Source organism: Osmerus eperlanus, unplaced genomic scaffold, assembly GCF_963692335.1.
Source record: "Osmerus eperlanus unplaced genomic scaffold, fOsmEpe2.1 SCAFFOLD_340, whole genome shotgun sequence".
NCBI lineage: Eukaryota > Metazoa > Chordata > Actinopteri > Osmeriformes > Osmeridae > Osmerus > Osmerus eperlanus.
The window spans coordinates 822-23,371 of NW_026911677.1; the positions used below are offsets into that span (position 1 = coordinate 822).

General features: G+C 45.9%; 1 protein-coding gene across 1 annotated transcript; it reads right to left on the minus strand.

Annotated features, from left to right (window-relative positions):
* Nucleotides 1–527: 527 nt before the first annotated feature.
* Nucleotides 528–21,926, minus strand: LOC134016444 (low-density lipoprotein receptor-related protein 1-like; the record flags this gene model as incomplete). The annotated part of the gene is made up of 6 exons (XM_062455804.1): nt 21,309–21,926; nt 12,440–12,562; nt 4,908–5,045; nt 1,224–1,343; nt 972–1,100; nt 528–791 (listed from the first exon to the last, which is right to left on the minus strand). Coding segments are annotated over exons 1-6 (871 nt in total), but the record flags the coding sequence as incomplete, so codon positions are not given.
* Between the last annotated feature and the right edge of the window lie 624 nt (nt 21,927–22,550).

Here is a 22,550-nt window from a genome sequence, read left to right on the forward strand (position 1 = left end):
AAGATCTCTAGGAAGCAGGAAGTAGGAAGTGGACTACCCTTCTATCGTTTCCTTTTATCTGCAATAAAGTCCCGGTCCTTTAACCACTCTCTGACATGCAGACACAACAGTGCATGCACGCACGCATAAAGAATGTCATTTTACTTTAGGATTATACAGTCCAGAGTTCTATTCCCATTAGCAGATGTAGTTCTCATACACTGCTTTGTATGTTGGTGTATGTGTGTTTTGAAGTAAAGCTGATGAATCCAGCAGAAACTGTTGGAATTTCCTGCACATACTTTTGGTCCACAATGGTCCAACACACCCTGCCAGTTGAGGGAGTCAAGAGCTCAATTAGCCGAGGCCAGGGGGTGAGGAAAGGGAAGGTCAGGGTGGGTGAGCAAAGCGAGCAATTGTGAGTGCATGCGTCCAAAAAGGTGTACTACTTCCCTTTTAGTGTACTCAAGATGGAGGCTAAGGGAGATGTTGCGTGTACTACGTAGAATGGTGTACTACAGTGTAGCACACTACTGCAGTGTACTCACGGTGAAGGCTGAGAGAGATGTTGATGATCCTCTCATCTGTGAAGCTCTTCAGGTTGGGGATCTTGGCACACTTGAGGTGTGTGGAGACCGGCGAGTCTCCCACATGGATCCAGCAGACTGTTTCCTGTGCGTACAGGAAGTCCATGGCGGTGGTCTGCTTGGTGCTGGTTGACAGCAGGCTGTGGACCGTGGTGCCGCTCAGAGTGGTGGCCTGGATGTTCTGGGAGTTGGCGATGAGCAGCATGGGCAGACGATCCACTGGGACTGAGAAAGGCCAAGCAGAGCAAGGTCAACCACACAGGAAGCCACTGGCAAAGGCTGACGAGCGCAAATGGAGATGCCTAATAGGCTACAGTTAATGGAGCCATGTCAAGAAGAAATTCAAAATGCATTTATCCTTCGATGTCGTCAGCAGAGCTGGGGTAGCAGTTACAGTAGCAGTACCGTTTTTGGCTTTGCAGGAGCGGTTGTCGGGCTGCGGCAGGTAACCTTCCACACAGCTGCAGCTGTATGAGCCCTCAGTGTTGGTACAGGACTGACTGCAGGTCCCATACACACCGCACTCATCAAAGTCTGAAACGTCACCGGACACGGACACACACACACACACACACACAGTTCAGTTCAGTTCCATTGTTAGTGTCAGTAATGTTTTACAGTAGTTCGTAAGGAATGGCAGTTGCCAAACAAGCTCACCTTTGCACGTCTTGCCATCTACGCCGATCTCATAGCCACTTTTACAGTAACAGGCAGGCCCAGAGTGGGTGACCGAACAGTTGTCCTGGCAACCCAAGAGCGTGCAGTTGGAGGCAAACTCTGGAGGGACAAGGAGGGAGGGGAGGGAAGGAGGGGGGGTAAGTTGGGGTCATTTGGAGGAACACAGAGGAGGTAGTGTCTGTAGCAGTGTCCAGGGGTTGCAGAGGGAGAGGGGGCACTGGGTGGGGGCAGTATCCAGGGAACACACAAAACAAGAGGATTTAGAGAACTATAAAACCTTAAATAGGAGAGTTAGTTAGGCATTAGATAATGTCTCATGTCTACATGTCCATGGTTTATAACAGTCCTAGAGAATGACCAAAGAATGACCAAAGTTTCCTGGGTCAATAACTTTGGCTGAGTCACTGATCAATAAAAAAACATTTGAAGTTACAGCTAGTTTCTCATGGTGGAGGAAGCCTTTAGGAAACAGCACCTCGTAGTTCTGGCTCTGGCTGTCCTGTTACACAGCAGCAGCAGACCCAGAGCCAAGGCCATGCCTGGGGGCACTGGGAACAGGACGGCCCAGGGTTGCAGGGAAGGCCTAGCTTTGGATAGCCTGTAGCTGAGGGCAATCAATACGCTCCACGTGCAGCCCAGTGAGCTGACACACCAGACAGGCAGTGTGTGTGGGAGGTTGTCATGGAGATGGTGGTTTGGGAGGGGCTCTACAGTAGGGGGCAGTATGTGTTGTACATGGGGTGGTGTGAGGTGGTAGGAGGAGTGTGATGGTCAGTGCTTGGTGCTGGTGTTTAGTGGAGGGTACTGAGAATGAGTCCTAAACCAAAGCACAGCGGGCATAAACACACACACACACACACACACACACACAATGGGGTCTTTGTGTGATCGGCCAGGGAGAGAAATCCACAGGCAAACACTGCAGCCTGAATGAATAAATCCCTCCCAGTCAGCTAGAGCCAAGGCAGTCTGCACACACACACACAAACAAGTGTCAAAACTTCACACCAACAGCAACAACAACCACACACACACACACACACACACATGCATTCACTAATGCTGCATACCTCTTCTACACGACAACTTCGCCTGAAGTTCAAACCTGACAAGGGTAGAAGTCACAGCAGAGACCAACAGTAGCAGACACATCAGAGCGCCATGACTACTATCACTCATCAACGACTCACCACCTGGAGACCAAACTAGGCTATCACCCTGTCACAACACTTCACACACACACACACAGAAAGAGTGAGAGAGTGAGAGTGAGAGTGAGAGAGGGCAGAGAAGGAAAAAGTGCAGAGGGAGGTAGACATATCAAAATATATACTTTGACATTTGAGTTCTTAAAGATAATAGAAGGAGCTCCATGACGTTGGTCTGCTGGAACAGACAGGCTTATCTTCATATCTGCTCCTGGCACGTGGCATTCCAAAGCTGCAAAGCTTGGTGGCATATCTACAGTAGCTGCCCCACATTACTGCAGCTTCCCCTTAACACACCTTCTCCACATCTCTCTCTATGAAGAGGACTGATGCTGACAGAAATAAAACCATGTTCCATTTTGCTGTGGACTGGCAATATCAGCAGGGAACCATGTCTATGAAAATAGAAAATCAAAGTTTAACCAAAACTTGCTTTTCCACATAACCATATCGTGTAACCATATTTCAGGGAAGGTTACTCAAATGTTTCAACTACGTATCTACAAACTAGCTACAATGGCAAACAAACTTGGTCACATGTAAACCATATATTGCCAAGTGTTTCCACAGTGAGAGATTATTTAAGGTGGATGTGAATGGAATCATAAACTGTGTTCCAAACACAGCCTCCACTTCCCTGGGACACAAGTCCTCTAGCTGCACTGAGACAGAGACACAGTGGAAGATACAGTACATCAAACGGGGCTCAAATTACAGGGTTGGCAAAACAATTCCATGACAAGTCTGGGCACATGTGCATCCATAGTAAAACCAAGCAAACACAGTTGTCTATAATACAGACAAAGAATATGTATTAGAACAAATACTGCAATGTGTAGTATTTGCACATAACACAAATATCGCTCATCTGGGAGTTGTGTGTCCTCCTGTCAATGCATTAGACCCCCTTAAAGATCAAAGGATGTCTAAGGTGATGGAAACACACACACAGACTGTACACACATACACACCACTCAAAGCAGCCCAGCGTGAAACCGCATGAACATTTGATGTTCTCTCCCACGCCTATCTCCGTGTTACTCTGTTAAATATTTCATTCCTCGCTCGCCTTCTCTCAGAGGAGATGTGGAGAGAGAGAGAGAGAGAGAGAGAGAGAGAGAGAGAGAGAGAGAGAGAGAGAGAGAGAGTTAGAGTGAAGGAGATGTCCACCCCATACAGACAGGGGACATGACAGCCGTCCTTATGAGACTCTCCTGTAGGATCTGAAGAGAAGGCAGTGTGGCAAGGGCAGTCTGGGGCTTCGAGTCTGAGCCTTAGAACAACTAGAGACTTGAAGCAGCAAAACAGCCAGACTCACCTAGAGAGAGTCCTACAATACGTTCAAAAGCACAATATTTAGGTTATGTAAAATACATAAACACATCATTTAAAACCATTGAAAACGTGGATGAAACCTTCCACTTGAGTCGGTGTCAGACAGACAGGCAGGCCGGCCCATCCCTGCTGGGGGCTCTGGTGAGGCACACAGCCGGATCCCTTGAGATTCCCAGCCTCAACATCACAGGGACAGGATATAACATGAACAAGTGCACACAGAGGACCAGTGTGTGTGTGCGTGCACATGTGTGTGTGTGTGCACATGTGTGTATACGAGTGTGTATCTGCCTGTGCCTGCATGGTTTCCTAATCCATGAAGTAGAGCAGATCCACACCTCCACAGCCTCTGTGCCCCTCTGACTTTATCTGTTGGCCAACCATGACTTGTGCCAGCCAGCTGTATCAGAAACACTGGTGTTGTTCACCTTTCAACCATGTCCTCTGGTTCCCCCTCTGCTAAAGATGCCCAGGTGGTTCACATGACAATGTTGTCCTTTTACTTCCTCTACTCAACCACATCACCACGTGTTCCTGGTTAAGAACTCGAATGTGAATCGTTGGCACAGCTAATCCATAAACAGCTAATCCAGGTTGATAAGCATGACTCAAGCACACTCCCCGGTTTCTGGAATTTCATGACACACACACACGCCAGTTTCAACATCCACTCTGATCCATCTGTACCCAGACATGACATCGCACAAACAAGGAAGAAAGGTGAAATATAAAATATTTTTTCCTGCCGTATATAAAAATAAACGTGCATACACTCAAGTGTGGGGCCATGGGATAAACCTCCTGCATGGCCATGTCTGAAGCTATGTGCTATGGTCATGACTGTTCTGGAGAAGGCAGAGAATGGAGGTCCATCCTACACAGAGCTGCAGTTAGCACCGTGGAGAGCAGGAAGGACAAAGAGGTAGAAAGATGATTCTCCCACAGAATCCCACTCTTAACTCACTTTATACACACACACACAAATGCGTATTTACAGAAAAACTCAAATACTGCACAAGCGACACTGACTAACTGTGCAGTATCAGAATAACAAATGAGGTCATTTTTGGCTCATGAGTATGCCAGAGTGTTGTAAGGATGGTGTTGTGGGCGGGCCTACCTCTGCAGTGAGGCCCCTCATCCCAGCCATCGATGCAGTCAGGGACTCCGTTGCACAGTTTGCTCATGTGGATACACACCTCCGTCCCCCCACACCTGAACTCATTAGGGGGGCAGCGCGACACACGACTGTGTGGACCTGAAACACACAAAAACAAACCATCATCAACAACATAACACCTGCACAGATGGGTCCAATAAAAAGAATATATATATATAAATTAATAACACTGGGGCTCTCTCTCCTGCCCTCCCCTCAATTTTCTTTCACAAGAAATTATTTCACAATAATTGATTTGTCATCTACCATCTCATCTTCCCTTTCCCTTAGTACTGAGTCTATTTACAGACCTGCTGTATGCAGCAACTTTAAGAAGAACCACAGGCCAGAATAGAACATCTTGCGGAATTAAAACGGAACCGCTGTTTAGGTAGGAGATATAAGGAGAACATACAATCCCACCATTACCTTAGTTACAGCCCAAATGACTACCTTTCATCACTCACACACAGACCAGAGACCAACCCTGATGCTGAGCCAATGAAGAGGAGACGTGGAAGAGAGATCAGGTGTGAAGGTTGGGAAGCTCCGCCCTGCCCAGGGCACTGCACTACCACAGCTTCATTCAACACCCATCTGTTTACATTCACATCACTGCATGCCATGAGATTGTGCTCTCCGTATCCAATTATTATGACAGTGCTTAGGGCATCACACCTGGTCAGGACTGGCATTGCCCTGGGCTTTGCCCACAAGAGGGACTCAGTGAAGTGAGTCAGCAAATTATATGAGAAGGACCAGCCTTTAACCAAGTCCTGCCAACCCTCCAGTCTGTCTGGTGCCCAAAGCATCACGTTCCAAATCACCCACAGCCTTCCAGCTGCCCAGGTCTATTTGTTAAGGTTTAATAGAGGATCAAATCAGATTTCACTGTAGTGCAATTACTGTCCCAAGAGTTCATGGTTTTCTTACACATTTGTACAGCAACTGAATAGGCCACCCCCCGGGTCCAGAAGTCCACCATGCTGACACTAACATCAGCTAACTATCCAGTAGTGGTTGTACTCTTGTTGTGGCTCAGACAACTGAGATTTCACTGCAGTAACTATGCGATCTGTATGAAATCCTGACTTCAATAGGAGGGAATGTACTGTACAAGACGCTATCATGGACAGAGTGTACTTTTAACTCAAACAGCCAAACAATCTTGGGTTCTCTTGTGGCATCATGTGTTTTTGTCTGAGTCATCCCAGACAGCTGGCTTCAGGCTGTCCGTCCTTCTGTCCGTCCCTTTGACTCAGAGCATTTAGTCATTTTAGCAGACGCTCTTATCCAGAGCACCGACACGACACGCTGTCTCGTCTGAGACACATTGTCAGAACACGGTCCTGAAGAGGAGCTTACCAATCCAGAACAAACAAAGTATGACTGCGGAATATAAGGGAACTGTATGGATAATTATAGGTCATTGGTCTAGCTGCTACTTAGCCTGTTTGCTAAAACTGTAAGTGATGCAATCACATACTCTGTGCTAATTAGCATCAACAGGAGCCTTCACAATGCCTTAATACCAGTCTTCTGTGTCTTAAACGTAGCATCCAAAAGTAGCAAGTTATCATTAGTAGCTAACACATTCATGCGTGAGACGAGCCCTGCTGAGAAAACACATTTTCAAAATAATACGAATGTAAACAAGATCCAGCAGAGGTCCAGGAAAAGACTCTTCTCTTCTGGTCGCAGCTAACTTTCTCTGCCCACACCGAAAACCAAACTGTTAGTCTTGGCAATCTGTCCCTCATCCCTCTCCCTTTCCTTCCATACCTCCATGTCTGGGGTGACTCAGCCAACATCTGCTGACCCATTTAGGAAGAAGGGAGACACAGCAACACCGATATTACCCAAGACCTGGACAGAGAATTCGATCCAACACTAAGAGTCTTCCATCACCTTTTGACTTGTCAGTGCTCTAAACATGCTACAGGGGCTTCTAATGTCTATTTGTTTCCTGGACTGGATCTCCCTGCACAAATTCCAGCGTTCTGCTGCTACACCAGGGTGTGAAGGAGGGAGCAGGGTGTCAAGGCGTTCTGGATTCTATATCCTCACTACTGACACTGTGATGGTATCAAACAAGGAAAAGTGAGTCTCAAAGCTACGAAACGTGGGCATAGTTGACCCAAGAGCACCATACTGTCCATGGTCTGTGGTAAGTTCCTGAAAGGAACAGCCATACATGTCCCTCGCAGACAGCAGAGGGGCTGCCGACACTTCCTCCACAGGTCTGTCTGGAGGGCTGGCTGGGCACACAAGACACCCTGTGTCCAATAACCAAGCACATCCATACACAAACAGACGCTCCCCTCTGCCTATACAGTACTTCCTCCACGCACGCACACACACACGCACGCACGCACGCACACACGCACACACGCACACACACACACACACACACACAGAGTTGTCCCAAGCATTTGCCCCTGATGAGGAGGCAATACCTACAAAACGATTCTTCTAGCAAGACTAGGATGGCTTGAGTCTTTCTTTAGATAAGCTGTGATGGCTTTTTCCAGTGACTTTCTACTCAGGAATTCGTTTCTTCTTTAAGCATATACCAAAACGCGGACTGTGGTGGATTTCAGACAGCTTGCACGAGTGCTTCTCGAGTCCTTAAGCCTCTGATCACATGGAGCATTTCAGTGAAAGGAAAGGTGGTGGGGTTTGTGTGTGTGTGTGTACGTGTGTGTAGGGGTTAGGAGGTGACCAGAGAAGTAAGGCCATTGTTTGGGTCACACAAATCGGCCTGTACAGTCTTTCAAGTGATCCTCCTCCTCCTCCTTACGCTTTCGGTGATGTCGGTGTCAAGCACCATCACATGTAGAACACGATGGAAGCCAGCAGGAGCAGGGTGACAGTGAAGGAACCTTCTAGAGACTTCTGGCTCCGATTGACACTAAGCCCAAAGCTTGTTAGGCTGCTGGGGATTTTCCATTCACTGCAGAATTCTCCATTGTCCGTGTACTTTACAACAAAGTTGTTATTCAACCAAACATAAACAAACAAACAACAAATGTTGATTTGAGAGGAAAAATAAATATACTTTCACCTGGTCTACTGTAGCAGGCAAGAAGCAGACCATGTCTATCTACAAGCATACACTGAGACCATGGCTGACACCCCCTTGAGACCCAGTGTCTTCGCTATGACAAATACTCATTATCACAGGAACTTAAAATGAGAAATTGCACCCTCCCCCATAACTTCCTATGTTACCTAATAACTACATCATTCTGTGAGTAGCAAGTTTCACATAATCAACACGTCCAACATATTTGAGAAAATTTACCAAATAGGAAATCGTCTGGGCTTGTACAGAGAATCACTGCGATTTCTGAGGGCAATTGTCCCCCATAAACTAGCCTGTTTCAATATGCAACTGGATAAATCTAAAAGAGCATAAATAAATACGATATGTTGGCATGCCAAGGGCCCCTAATGAGGAGGTGCCAGTAGGCAGGGTCTCTAACCACTAATGAGCATCTCCTGTCAGGCCAGCTCTTCCTGTGACCCCCCCAGCCGGACGAGCTGTGGCGTCAGGGTGGGGGGAGAGGAGGGGGGCTGACACTTTCTTGGCCTGAGGACAATCCCTGACCCAGCAGCCCAGCAGCACCTCATAGCTGCCCCCTAGCCTACTAAACCTCCTGCAAAGCTGTGAAGCAACCGATCCTAGGGCACTTATCTCATTTTCAGAGGTGTGGCAAATGCACAAATCACACTGGTCAGGGCACCCGTACAACAGACATGGCTGATAATCAAACCAAACCACTACTACTGTAAAGCAAACCCCTTACCTGAACGTGTTAAGAGATGAAGAACATTTGTATTGTGTAAATAATAGCACCCACTCGCAATACAGATAATCTGCAGTCATGCAAACAGACACTTTCCGTACTTTCTTGTTCCCGAAAAATAGCTACTTGAAGTTCATATCCATCTTCTCATTCCCTTTCATGTCTCTACAATAGAAAGAAGATTTTTAAAACCGAGGCAATTGCGTAACATTTAATGGAGAAAAAAAATGCTACAAGAATGATGTGGCCTGAGGTGACCCACTAACTGGAAGCAACTTCTTAGGACGGATGAGAGAAAAACAACAGCTCTTTCTTTCATAAGTCAAATACGGAGAGGGAACCGCTCAGATCCATGTTCATTGGATTACACAGTGTTTCGCTATCTGATACAAAAAGAGAGAAGACTAATTATCCCACACAAGACACAGATATGCTAATGAGCGAGACAAGAAAGGCTTGAGGAGGGAGGAGAAGAAGGTATGAAGGAGAGAGAAGAAAGGAAAGCAAAAGCCTGAGACGAGAGCAGTTAGACGCCTACAGAGGGAGCCAATCTGTCTGTTGAATAATGGATGGCGCTCATCACCGGATACAGCTGTTTGTACTACCACCTCCTTATCAAACACTAGGTGGGTTAGTCAGCGTGTTCCAATAGGTGGAGGGGAGGTGGAGAGACGAGGGGAGGGGGAGAAAGAGAGAGATTGTTGTTTCTCCCTCCCTCCCTCCCTCCCTCCCTCCTGCCCTGCTGAGATTACATAATAGCCATTTCAAAGTCTAAGCCTCTGACACGCTTTTCTCAGCTGAACAAAGGCTCTTGGCCTCTATGGTCCTTCCACGGATGGGGGGGTGGGGGGAGGGCAGGGGGGGTGGGGGGGTGGGGGGAGGGCAGGGGGGGTGGGGGGAGGGCAGGGGGGGTGGCCTCTCCCAGGCCTCATCGCTCGCATCAAAACTGCTGTCACCCCATAACGAATGTTCCACTGGTCACATATTGGAACATTCGGATCTATTCATGTTTGTTTTTGCGGGTGCGTGTGGGTGCGTCATGCCCGCTTCATCTCAAACACACGGAGAGTCGGTTTCAGAAACAGACAAAAAAAAAAATGTACAGCCAATGTGAATCCTTTTGAGATCTGAGCTAGGGTTAAGTACACATCCTCCAAGGTCGTGTGGAAACAGAGTATCCACTAATAACCCGAGCACTGTCTGCTTACTGCTGAAGACTCTCCACCCCCCCAGATCGGAGCATCCACAACAGAGCCTTCCAAGCAGAGTCAGACCCGCCCTGGCCTCACACCTGCAGCAGGCTCTTGTAGGGACAAGGTGCTGCGCCGCCATCGCCTCTTTCATGTCGAGTGCTGCTGGGCGCTGCTGACATGTTGACGACTATCTGGATTGTATTACTGGCTACTCTGCGAGTGGCCACACCTCTGGGAGAGAGGGGCAGAGCTTAAAGCCACCAGCTCCAGTCACGTGTGACTCACCAACGCAGAGCAACTTAACAGCAGACTAACCCTCCATTATAAACATAATTTGTTTCTTCTACTGTGGCACGTCTTCTAGCCTTGTCTGAAGACAGAAGGGACAGTAGCCAAGTCTGGAGCTCCATATCCTCATGATAAAAGACTACAGCTGCTTCATGTCCAAACAGGCTCTCAGACATGTCATAAAGAGTATTTCACCTCCTAAAGGGCTAATTGTACCTTGGGTTGAGAGATGTCTGCAGAGCGGCCTTGTTAAAGGCCAGGGCTGGGGGCGTTACTGTCGCGTTCCACATGGTCCTGTCCTTCCACTTTTATGGGGCAGTCAGACTGAAAGGCACGTTTTGTTCATTCTCATTCTTTTCAAAATGTGTCTATTTGTTTGAAAGTATGGTGTTCATCTCATATATACGAGCCACGTCTACATATTGTGGAGCAAAACAATATATTTGTTTAGTCTGTATTCCTCTCTCTTCCTTCTCTGCCTATGTGTAAGCCACCCAACCAGCAGGCTTGACACAAAGATGCCCATTGTGGGGGGTGTTCACAGGAGGGCCAAAGCAGCTGCGCTGCTTTGGCCTGAATAAACACACAAACAAGCCCCAATCATGGATCTTTCATGGGTCCAAGAGCATCTGCAGGCCCCACACCACCACGGCCCATGATGAGACACAACCCTCAGTGTTACGGAACCTGACGAAATTCTAGCAGTCCACCAGGACTAGTCGAAAGCGTGATACTATGTCAGATACACCACTTCATTTCCTGGTTCTCCTGCCATGTCACTACTTCCTGCTTCTCAACTGAGGAACCCCAGCTCCTGCCCCTTCCCCTATCCCTCTGACCCACGGTGTGTGGGGCTCGTTCTGTTTAAGGAGAGCTGGAGTCGTGCGCTTCCTCATCTGCTGCTTCTGCCAGACAGAGACAGGAGATGAAGGTACTTCTTATTCTTTTATCCCAGTGGTGGCCCAACCCTCCGGAACCTTTACAGTACATTAGGTTGCGAAACATAATAATTGTTTCTTCATGGCTATATGTGACTCTCTGATGACTTTCAGACTGATTTGCTCCCTCCCTCGTCTAGACCAACTCGACTTTTCTTTCTCACTAGCTCATTTTCTCCTCTTTCCACCTATTTATTCTCCCCTCTCTTTCTTTCGCTCTCTCTCTGCCTCCATCCATTCCTGGCCTTGGTTCCTCTTGGAAAACTGCAGGCGTTTTGGAGCAAGTAGCTGACCGACCTGACAGCGCTGCTTTGATTCTCACCCCGGGGAGGCTCCTTCCACCAGCGTCTGATCTCTAATGAAGACACTGAGTCAGGGAAAATTGACGGCAGTCTTTTTATAACGCACTGTCCCCTCCCCCCTTTCTCTCTGGGTTTGTCTCCTGACTGCCACCTCTGTGGCTGTGAATGTAAAAAGAAAAGAAGAAAAAAAACACATCTTTTAGAGAAAGACAAACTTTGCAAATCTCCTAATTGAGCCTGACTGAACAGCCTGATGGCTCATGTGAGCTCCTGCCAGGCTCATGAAGAACGCCTCTGTTTCCTGAACCCAGACAGGGTTAAGATGTGTTTAGTGTAATGACACATCCATTTCAGAATGCTGACCAATGGTTACTCCTATATTTATACTGTGTCCTATCCTGTAGCGTTCATATTAATGATAAGTGTGAAATTGGCCCACAGTCATCCATTTATTCACACAAGCCAAAGGAGCTGTCCACAAGGATAGATGTGGTGTAACCCCGCCTAACAGCTATCAGGGGATACATAAACAACCATCAACAAGTCCAGCTGATTAAGGAACAGACTTGGAGTCATTCACTTATGTACAGCCATTACCCACTTAATACAAATGTACACAAAAGCATTAAGAGTATGAATGATTTAACAGACTGCTGGATTAGCAGTATGGAATAGACTTGACATCCTAAAGAACTCTAAGTGGAATACAATGTACCTCTACAGATTTCAATAAACGATGTGTAGGGGCCAGCTCCAAAGTGGAGCTGGAGTTTGAGATGGAGATGATGTCCTCTGTCCCTGACGATCATCTGCTCAGTAGTTGAATGTCAGCCAGAGTTCATCATGCCAGCCAGCCAGCCAACCAGGGCCAGATTATAGTAATCAGGGTATAGGAGGGCCAACACACAGTAGGAGGATTGACAACATACACACACACACACACGTTCAGCGTGTTGGACTTACAGACATCAGGCTCCTCATCCGAGCCATCCGGACAGTCCTTCTCCCCGTCACAGCGCCAGCCCTTGGAGATGCAGGTCACCTGGTCCTTGCACACAAACTGCTTGGGGCTGCAGGTCTTCGGGGCTGAAAACCAGGAAACAGGAAGACATCAATATTCGGTTTCCAATAGAGGACAGACAAAGCTGAGAAATATGATCAAGACACGTTTTTCAAGTCCCATCACCAGCCCACACACACACACACACACACACACACACCTAATGAGCTTTTGCATCTAGGCCTGTTCACCCCCCCAAACTATTCAGGTCAGTGTTCCCAGACCGGCAGCAGTGATGCAACACGTCTACCAGCAATCAAAGGACATCTTGTTCTGTATGCACCCCCCCCCCCTCCTCCTCCTCCTCCTCCTCCTCCTCTCCCCCCCCCCCCCAAACACAAGCCACACACCACCCCCACGAGTCCCTATCCTAAACCAAAAAGGGGGAAAGTATTCCAAGACATCACCTAAAATCCTAACACACCTCCCAGTGTATGACAGAGGGTTGAGGGTGTGCAGGTTTAACATGCTGCTTGCTGGGCCCAGGAGATTTGGGGGCTCATAAAGGAAGCATTAGGAATGCTGACCTAAAATCCAGTCAGGAAAAATAGGAAACCAGAATACTTTTGAGGAGACCTTGAGGACTTTTGTTTTCCCTTTAAATTCACAGGAATTTTCCAGCATCGGTGGTTATGGAGAAACATGAACAATGCCCCATTACTGTCAGCTGGGTTTCATCAATAGATTCAGCTCTCATTCACAACATCATGACACGAGAAGCACAACATTTGGGATTGTTAACTTCACTGGCAAGATTTCTCGTGTTTCCCAAGAAGAGCCATTTCTAAATCTTTTCACACATGGATCCACTTTTCATGGAAAACATTATACTAATCGAGAGACCAAATTCCCCTACAGAGAGAGAATACTACAGCAATGACACAGCATATGGGAAGGACCTTGCCCATGGAATGCATTCACTTTGAAGCAGCAGTACTGTAACATACATTAACACTCAAAAATAGGCATGCACACAGACAGGCACACAATGCTACACACATTCATGCCCACATCTCAGATCTTTTGTTTATTGATGCCAGTAGTGGATCAGATGGGCACAATGCCTGAGTACATGCACATACTTCTCCCTCTCTCTTCTTGCCAGTGTCATTCTCGACCTCCCTCTATCCCCTAGAAGTTGTGATACCCTTAAACATTCATCTCTATTGTAGCATCTCCTCTAAAAGAGCCCTTCATTTTGTGCTTCTGTCGTTTGGTCAGGATGTAGCCACCACTGACGCTGTCAGCCACAGGGCTGTTTTCCTCATGTTCTTGTGTGCTGGTGCTGGTGTGTGAGCCACACACACCTTTCACACCTCTCCCAGTATAGGCTGGGTGAGTGAACCTCCTCACACAGCCTTAGACACAACCCAACAAGCAGCCCGACAGGAAGCCCCCGGAGAGGACAGGAAGTGGGTCAGGAGGTTATTACAAGTACAGTGTACCAGGACAGACAAGGGGCATTAGACTGTAAGAACCACACTGTCATGTTAGGGACTCTTGGAACCAAAAAGAAAATATCACAAACGGTAATTTGTCATCTGGTTGAGTTGGCACACAGAGGCAAGAGAAAGAAGAGAGGAGTGTATGAAAGATAGATATCTACAACTAGAGAACCCATCTACCATTCCCAGGGCAGCTCGGGACAAGGAGGGTAAGAGGGCTAGGAAGAGGGGGGGTAGGTGGTGTGGGGGGGGGAAGTGTGATGAGACAGGGGAATGTCACACATGCTATCAATAAGCCGCCTGCTGCTTCGACTTGTTTACCCAAGTGGAGGTGCTTAAAAACGCTCCTGGGTCAACGCCATTTGGACTGGATTACAACATATGCCCCCCCCCCCCCTCGCCTTCCCCCCTCCGGGGAAACCACACAATAACAACAATTAAACAGTCTTTGATTGTAAAGATGTGTGGAATGTGTTCATTAATGCCAACCCAATATCTGAAGAGCTCATCTCCTCTAGGGCTTTAAGTAATAAAGGTTCAACTTCTGCTGTAAACCTCAACCACATTCCTGGTCTTCAGAGCTTGACATGGGCCAAGCGCTTGATTGGACTGACCATGCAGGTATGATGGTATACCGTACAGACTCAGACTCACAGATAGTTGGTCATGTCTGTACCAGTGTGGTAGGTGGAGGTATATGACATGAGCTTCCATAGTCTACAGTAGTCTCACCTATTTAGCCCCAGCATGTAATCAGACAGGAGGCTGTGGATGCAGGTGGGACTGGGGTTGTTCTGTTTGTTATGTGTGGAAGTGTGTTCTCTTTATAGCCTGTCTGTACAGGCCATAACACATGGACAGCTGCTTTCTCAAAGGACATGCAATGCTGCCTGGATAAACCTCCTGAGATGGTAAGACAACAGTATGGTTCAGATCCCTTCTAATCTGAAGACTCAATCTTCTCTTGGCTATGAGCGATTGTTGCCTGCATGGACTCATTGCATTAAGAGTGCAGACAAACACAAAGACACCAGGGGCATGCTGCTTGAAAAGACAGCATGAGTTAACCCTTGTGTTATCTTCGGGTCATTCTGACCCATCAGTCATTGTGACCCACTGTCGTATTGCGACAAATTTACCTCATACAAAAACAAAGTGAAGCATTTTCTTTTAACTGTCGGGCTGTCTCAGACCCCCCACATTGCCAAGGTTAAAAGAAAATTATTTGTATTCGTTTTTGTATTGGGTGAAATTGGGTAAACACAACGATGGTTCGTTGTGAACCTTTGGGTCATGTGACCCGAAGGCAGCACAAGGGTTAACTATTGGAACCGTTAAACTTGGCTACTGCCAGTCAACTTTGTGATGTTCGTATCACGTCAGAAAACACAATAACATGATCTGAATGAGAAAGGTGTCTGTCTGTGTGTCCAAAATAAGCCTGGTTGTTATCCAGGATGTAATAAAACTGTGTTATGTTTAGTGGAAACCAGAAACATTGGCATCAGGTAAAGATTAACAACTTGAGTAATATTACATTTATTTATGGTCTCTTTCTGGGTTAGGCAATCGAAATACTTTCGTCTACAACTCTGACCCGAGATACCAGACAGTTCTGCTAAAGATTTCTTTTAGATCCTAAGGATGTTTTTTTCCAGCAAAACTGTAGAACAAAACAGAAAGTAAATAAAGAATTCAGCACCACTGGACTGTCCATGACATGCGACACAGCTACAACATCTAGACTATTTGCAGAATGTACTAGAGACTCCAACAGATACAAATAAAGAAGAAACAAAGAGAACCAGTGTTGAAATGCTCCAGTTTAGTTCTCCGAACACTGAATCAGTGGTCAGTGACCACTGAATTCTTAATCTTGTTTTTTTCACTGACAAGCCCAAGTTTCACCAGTAATGAGAAAGCAAACAGCTGCAACAAAGACTGAGGCACAGGAAGAAAAGGAGGGAGGACAAGACAAGGATGGGAAGGGGGGTGCAGAATATTTTCAGGCCCCTGTCTTGTCTTAGAAGTCCTCTCAGTTGACCTCAGTGTTGACCTGAGGAGGCTCCTCTGTGCATCTGAGGGCCAGGAGGAGGGGCTCAAGGCCTCGGAAAGAGTTCAATAAAAACGGTGGGTCCCCCTCCTCCTCTTCCTCCTCCTTCCTTTAACCAACCACACACGAGCAATGTTTTTTTTTATGGAGAGTGAAAAGAGGGCAGCATAAAAAGTTTGTCACGTTACAAAACTGAAAAAAGTCTCCAGGCCCCAGCTGCGTCTCTAAAATAAGAGCTCAGGCAGAGGTTTGAGGGACTGCAAAAATCAGAGCAAACTCAAACCAACTCCGGTAAACAAACAATAACGAAGAGAAAAACAACAGAAAATTCACACTGACTCTGGGACTGGTAAATGTTTGATGAAAACACTAGGGTTTCTGATTGATCTTTTAAGATTGGGAGTCGTTTTTCTTGTCGAGTTCTTTTAAGTTGGGATATTTTTAATGATCTGTCCTCTAGATATCCCTGTAAATGACACAGCCCTTCATCCCCATCACATCAGAGGAGACACTGCTGTGTGTGGGTGCAATGTTTTTCAGTGGGGCTGTAGTGTATTTCCTGTGTGTGTTCCTTGTGTGTGTTCAAGCGTGTGTATAGGTGTTTAAATGTATACGCAATAGTGCATACGAGTGCGTGAGCCTTCTGAGAAGTGCAGAATTAACAGCAGGAATGTGCTCATGTCTGGGGAGGGCTGCCAAGTCAAATGGGGCTCACCGTGAGGGACAGCACAGCCCTCCCTCTGACTTGGGATTTTACAGGTCAAATGTGAGCAGACACCATCAATCCACAAACGGCTTTGTGGTATGGAGAGGCAGAAAGCCATTTATAAGAATGAGAGAAGTCAAATGTGATCTTATTAAAGTGCTGCTTGGATGTCTGACTGGGTTTATACAGCATATGAACCCCAGGGCAGTAATGGAGCATGACCGCCGTGTGTTCTGTTCTGAATGTTTGAGCCCAGTGGGTGGAGACCAAACCTCCCACTTTAACATAAGGATTAACTCAACTGCAGCAGAGGGGAAAACCCATATAGGGGCATGTTTCCCATTGAGCCAGCTCAGTTACCTTACCATGAGGGAAACCGTTGCATTTCACTAAGATACAGGGTCAACCCTGTGCCACAGGACAAGGGCACAATACGTGCCTGCAAGTAGTGAAGGAGTGACAGTTAAAGCTACTTAGACTACTGTTGAGGGAAACATTTTCGAGGAGATTAGGCAAAATCCTTTAGTGCCTTCTCACGAGACCGGCACAAGCTAGCAGACTGTGTGACGCACAAGCTCCTGAGACAGGCCGTGGTTCACCACAACCCCTCAACTAGTCCCACCTTCCCACAGACAGAGAAGGTTACCCACAGGCCTCAGCCGTGGAGAAGTGAAAGGATGAGATGATGATCTGGGATGATGTGCCTGAACCTAGACCACCGCAATTGCAGTATCTGTGATCCATGCAATTTTATTGTCTGTAGTCATGCACCTGTTGCACAAGGCAAACTCAACCTCAACCAAAAATCGCAGCAATTAAAAGTTGCTGACATTGAGATGATAGACCATCAAGCCGATGCAAGGCTTGTGGTTGAGATCATCTGCTATTTTCATTTCCCACACAGACTTGTTTAAGAATGTCACATTTAATGAACAGTGAGTAAATGTCGAAACACTACAGGCTGTATGCAGCAAGGAAAGATTGTGTGTCAATAAGTGTGAAAATTGCTCAAACTTTCATTTCTGTTACATCACCAAGGTTCATAAACAACATCCTTCTCCATCTACCTGCATCCTTGGTCTGTCAGGTGTAGAGGCAGTATAAGACTCACAAGCCACAACACCACCTGTGATAGTTGGTTATATCAGGTACTAAAGTCAGTCAGGTTAGTTGACTGCCATATTGATCAATGTAAATGCCAGTCTTCCCTTACCGGGAAAGATGTACTGGAACCAAGTATTGAACACTGGCGATGGGTTTTAACACATACTGTCTGTCCCAGATTTGTATCTTACATATGCAATGGTGTGCCCATAAGTCATTCCTGGCTAGACATTGAGCCAAAGAGAATTCAGGATCTGGCCCATCACACCACACTATCAGAGGGTAAGAGGCTAGGGGTCAAACGGCTGGTCAGACAGGGTTACAGCCCCAGGGAGTAGGTAGGGGTCGGTCAGTCAGTCAGTCAGTAATGGAACAACACAGTACCCATCGCCCCTTTGCCAGGGGTTATACCACCTATCTGGGTGTCAGTGTCAAGTGAGCTCTATGAGCAGTTTGAGACTGTCATTCATCACCTACAAAGACAGTCCTGCCAGTTTGAGACTGTTATCCATTAACCACAAAGAGAGTCCCGTCATCATCCCGCCAAGTGCTTCATTTTCTATTCAAAATCAGATACAGATCAAAACTTCTCCATCAAATCAGCTTGGTTCCTGTAATAACATCAGTCCTGTTTGAGACCAACACAGGTAACAATGACATGACTGTCAAGGGTGGTCTGAAACTGACAACAACCTGTGAGGAGATTTGTTTGGACAATGCATGTCCTAATGCATTTGGGCTGTGAAAGTGAAGTTAAACTGAAAGCTTAAGTGTAGGGCACAGATAACAGAAATGGCCTCCTTGTTTCTTGGATGACAATGACATGTGATGAAAACCTCACAAGCTAAAACTGTCCTCACCAGTGGTTGATACCCTACACTTATGGTGAGGAAGCAATTACGGAAAGTTTACCAATAGTGAAATGAGGTCTGCCAGGGGTCCATTTAGGTAAACTGTCTTTGTCTACAACTTTGGGGCAAAAGTAAATCAATGGGTTTGTCCCTTTCCCAACTTCTTCTTCCTCCTCCATCTTAATTCATTGGTCTGCCTTCCACCCTTCTCCTTGGCCTTTTCTTTTCCAGTGTGTTAAATGACTCATGTCAGAGCTATGGTCATCTGATGTAAGCGTTTCCATCACCACTATCCAAGACTTAGCAGCGTCTTGGGACAAACGTCTAGTTCTTACTCAATGCTGTCAGCTGGCCAGCCAATAAGAGGACCTGCCTGGGAATACAGTTTACAGAGCACCAAGCATGATGGCTGACTGCGGGGCTGATTTTCCAGAACAGCCTGGAACCTTCTTTAATTCCAATTGTGTCACACTGACATTGAAAATGGAGACAGATTTTATTCAGTATGGTGCAATGTGTACATTCCCCCAATCTCCTAATTGCTGTGCCCACTTTAGTCAAGTTTGCCATTTAGTTCCATATAGCTGATCTCTGGAGCCAACTCTCTGAACTTGTTTCAGTATGATTGAAGCAATGTGCAGCTGTAGATGGAGTGGTGGAGCATGTAAACTGATGGTTGACTGCACTAGGATGCATATGACTACAGCATTTGGGAGAACACCAGAGAAAAGCAAGACGGTGAGAGTACCGCACTTCTGTCTCCTCACAGCACTTCTCATCTTGCTTGTGTAACAACGCTCAACCTTTTCCCTCTCAGAGCCCCCGTCTTTAGTAAATCCTTCCTATCTGCTGGTGTTTAAGCACAAAAGATCTGAGGATTCCATCTGGAGAGAGGTGGAGAGCAACTGTCTCTTTCTCCTACCCAGTAACACAAGACACTCCACATACCATAACATCAATGACCTTTCTTCATCCAGATGTTACTCGCTAAAGTGAGGGATATCTAAAGGACTATTTGTCCCATGATGTTTTAGAGCTGGTTTCCTCAAGCTCCCTGTAGTGGGCTCTGTGGTTCCCCAACTCATCTAAGCAAACACATTTAGGCTCTTTTGGGGATGTCAACAATAAGAATATCTCTTAGATGTATCATATCTACAGTGCCAGTGAGCCTTATGTTTGTTTTTTTATCAAACAAAAACTTCGGACTAAAAGTTCAATTTTTGGTATTTTTGAAAGGTAGCAGTTTTACAGTTCATGTCTCCCTGGGCCACTGACAGAAGTCCTTTCCTCTGACGATAGAAGTAATTGTTCTCTTGTTGCATTGACATTGCTTACATAGCAGGGAATGACAGTTAATTTTTTCATGAGGGCCTTTTCTTCCATTCTCCAATTAATGGCCCTCAATGGGCAATTTCAGACCGTTAGTGGAGATTTCCTTTTGAGCACAAGCCAGTTAAGGTCCAATTAAACTCTTGGTCTGATGGTGTCCAAAGTCCTTTGTCCTGGCTACCATAGAATGACAAGCATTGGACAGCCATGATGCAAATCTGTATAAAGGGGTCATTTAGACATAAAATGTTGGACTACTGTGCTCTCTAAAGAACTTCAAAAACCCACTAAATGCATCTATTTCCAAGAGAAGGTTCAGTAGAGGTTATAAATTATAGAAGATAATAATCAGTAGAATAAAAGTCATGGCAACAGCCCATAAATGTGGCATGTGAAGACGGATACTTTTCAGAAGCTTATACTTTCAAAATATTGGCTGGTATTATCTGACACCTCTTTGAAAACGCCCTTCCCCATTATTACAAAACACAGTAGGCGCGCTTGCATGGGTAGGATAATTATTTCCAGAAGTTCCGGATTTAGTGGGACTGAATTTAATGTTGGAGATTTTTGTTGGAGTCTAGTAAAGGTGGTGGACTTGGAGGTGCGAGTAAAGTTGGCCTTGAAACTCGAGGGTTGAAATGCTTGTGAAATATACATTATTATACCTACTAATTACGTAAACAATTTACTTATTTAAAGAGCACAACACGCTAATTGACAATCGGACGTATTCTGACCTAATCAACTAGGCCAATCTGTTCATGTCAAATTGTATTGTACAATAGATTCAAGTCATTCAGGGTTACGAGGGGAATACATGAGGTGCAAGAGTGTTTGATAGTCAGTGCTTATCATCGGGTGATAATGTAATGGCTATACTGTCATTAAACATTTCTGTGCTGTACAGGCCTACCGCTACATTGACCGCTTCGTGCGCATGTAACAACGTTAGATACAGTGAGGTTCGCAAAAACAATATCAAATGACCAACCAGATATGCTACATTGTCGATTACATTGTCAAAACAACAAAAAAATGTCAACGAAACTAACGTCTAATTGGTGGACTACTCTACATCACACCTATAGTGTGCATGTACTGATATCTTGAGTAGTCACATCTCTTGATTGACTTGAGACTCAAAGCCAACAACAGTAGCATATAACCAAAATGCAGCGAGGCATCTAGAAACGTGATGCGAAAGAAACACTTCTTCCTAAAGGTCTTACATATGTTTATCATACGTGAAAATGGTTATCTTTGAATGTGAATGCATCTTACCGTCAATGGCTCGAGCTGGAACGATTACCTCCGAACTGTGCAAAAATCCAACGAAAAGCAGCCCTATTGCCAACATGTTGACTGTGGCGCGCAACATCTTGTAAGATAAGAAACAAGACTAAATAATATTCATCAATCGTTTTTAGATCCTGTCAAGCGGGGAAGCTGCGATGTTGCCGTGCCCCGGCGATGCTCCTCTGTATGCGCTTTCTGCTATGCGCAATCAAGCTGCAAGAGATTGTGCACACTACGAGAATAAAAAAACGATGTATTCTCTCAAAGCAAAAACCAAGGCTTTGCCAGCCTTGGGTTTGCTACGAGTTCTTTTGATACATGGATAACAGGCTAGCAAACGGAATTGATCATCTGTTAGCTATCCTTGCTTCACATGCAGAGATGAAGAAACGGGGAGTCTGTGTGCACAAAACCATGCGGGGTGGCCGTTTCTTTGTCCGCCCTCACAGCCGTCGATACAGTTCGAAGTCAAAGAAGAAAACAAAAAAGTATGGGGGGAAAATGGTCTCTTCGCCCCACCACCTCTGTTGCTGGTGGTCATTCAGATTGAGTCGAAGACGAGCATCAACCCCTCAACTCCGTGGACTGATGTTCGTGACGTCATCATCACCAATGGCTGGCCTAGGCTTTGTCCATCGAGCTCTCAGCGCAGCTCGCAACCATTGGCCAATTTCTTTCAGCTTTCCACTTTGCCAAATCAACCTCTACTTCGCTGTGTTCATGGATAATTTCTTTCTTCATTTTAAGGTAGACACATTTGGACGAATGTAGCTTTGATTTTTATAATGATTCATTTCAAGCCCTATTCACAATCATGACATTTTTCACCCCATTATGTTAAATAGGTTATTATTTAAATTGTCGGCGATTTTCATTCAAACTATTTGGCGGCATCGACTCAATCATAGGGATTTTAATTCTCGTGACTTTTTTTTGTTGATATTTATATATAAGTCAATACAATACAACAATATATCAGGAATTAAAAAAGAAGAATTAAAAAGGAAGTAAAAAAAAAAAAAAAAGGTATTTCTTTACGCTGGCTAATTATGAACAGAGCTATTAACACTAGTCTGAGTCATGAAGGCTTTTCATTTTGAAGGGCAGAAGCCTCTCTAACAGCCGACGTAGGGCTATGTTTAAAATTCCCAGTCCCATTTTTGGAGAAAACCATTCCTTCCTGGTCCCCTGCCCATCTCCAAGCAGGGGCTCAGTAATCCATCCGAG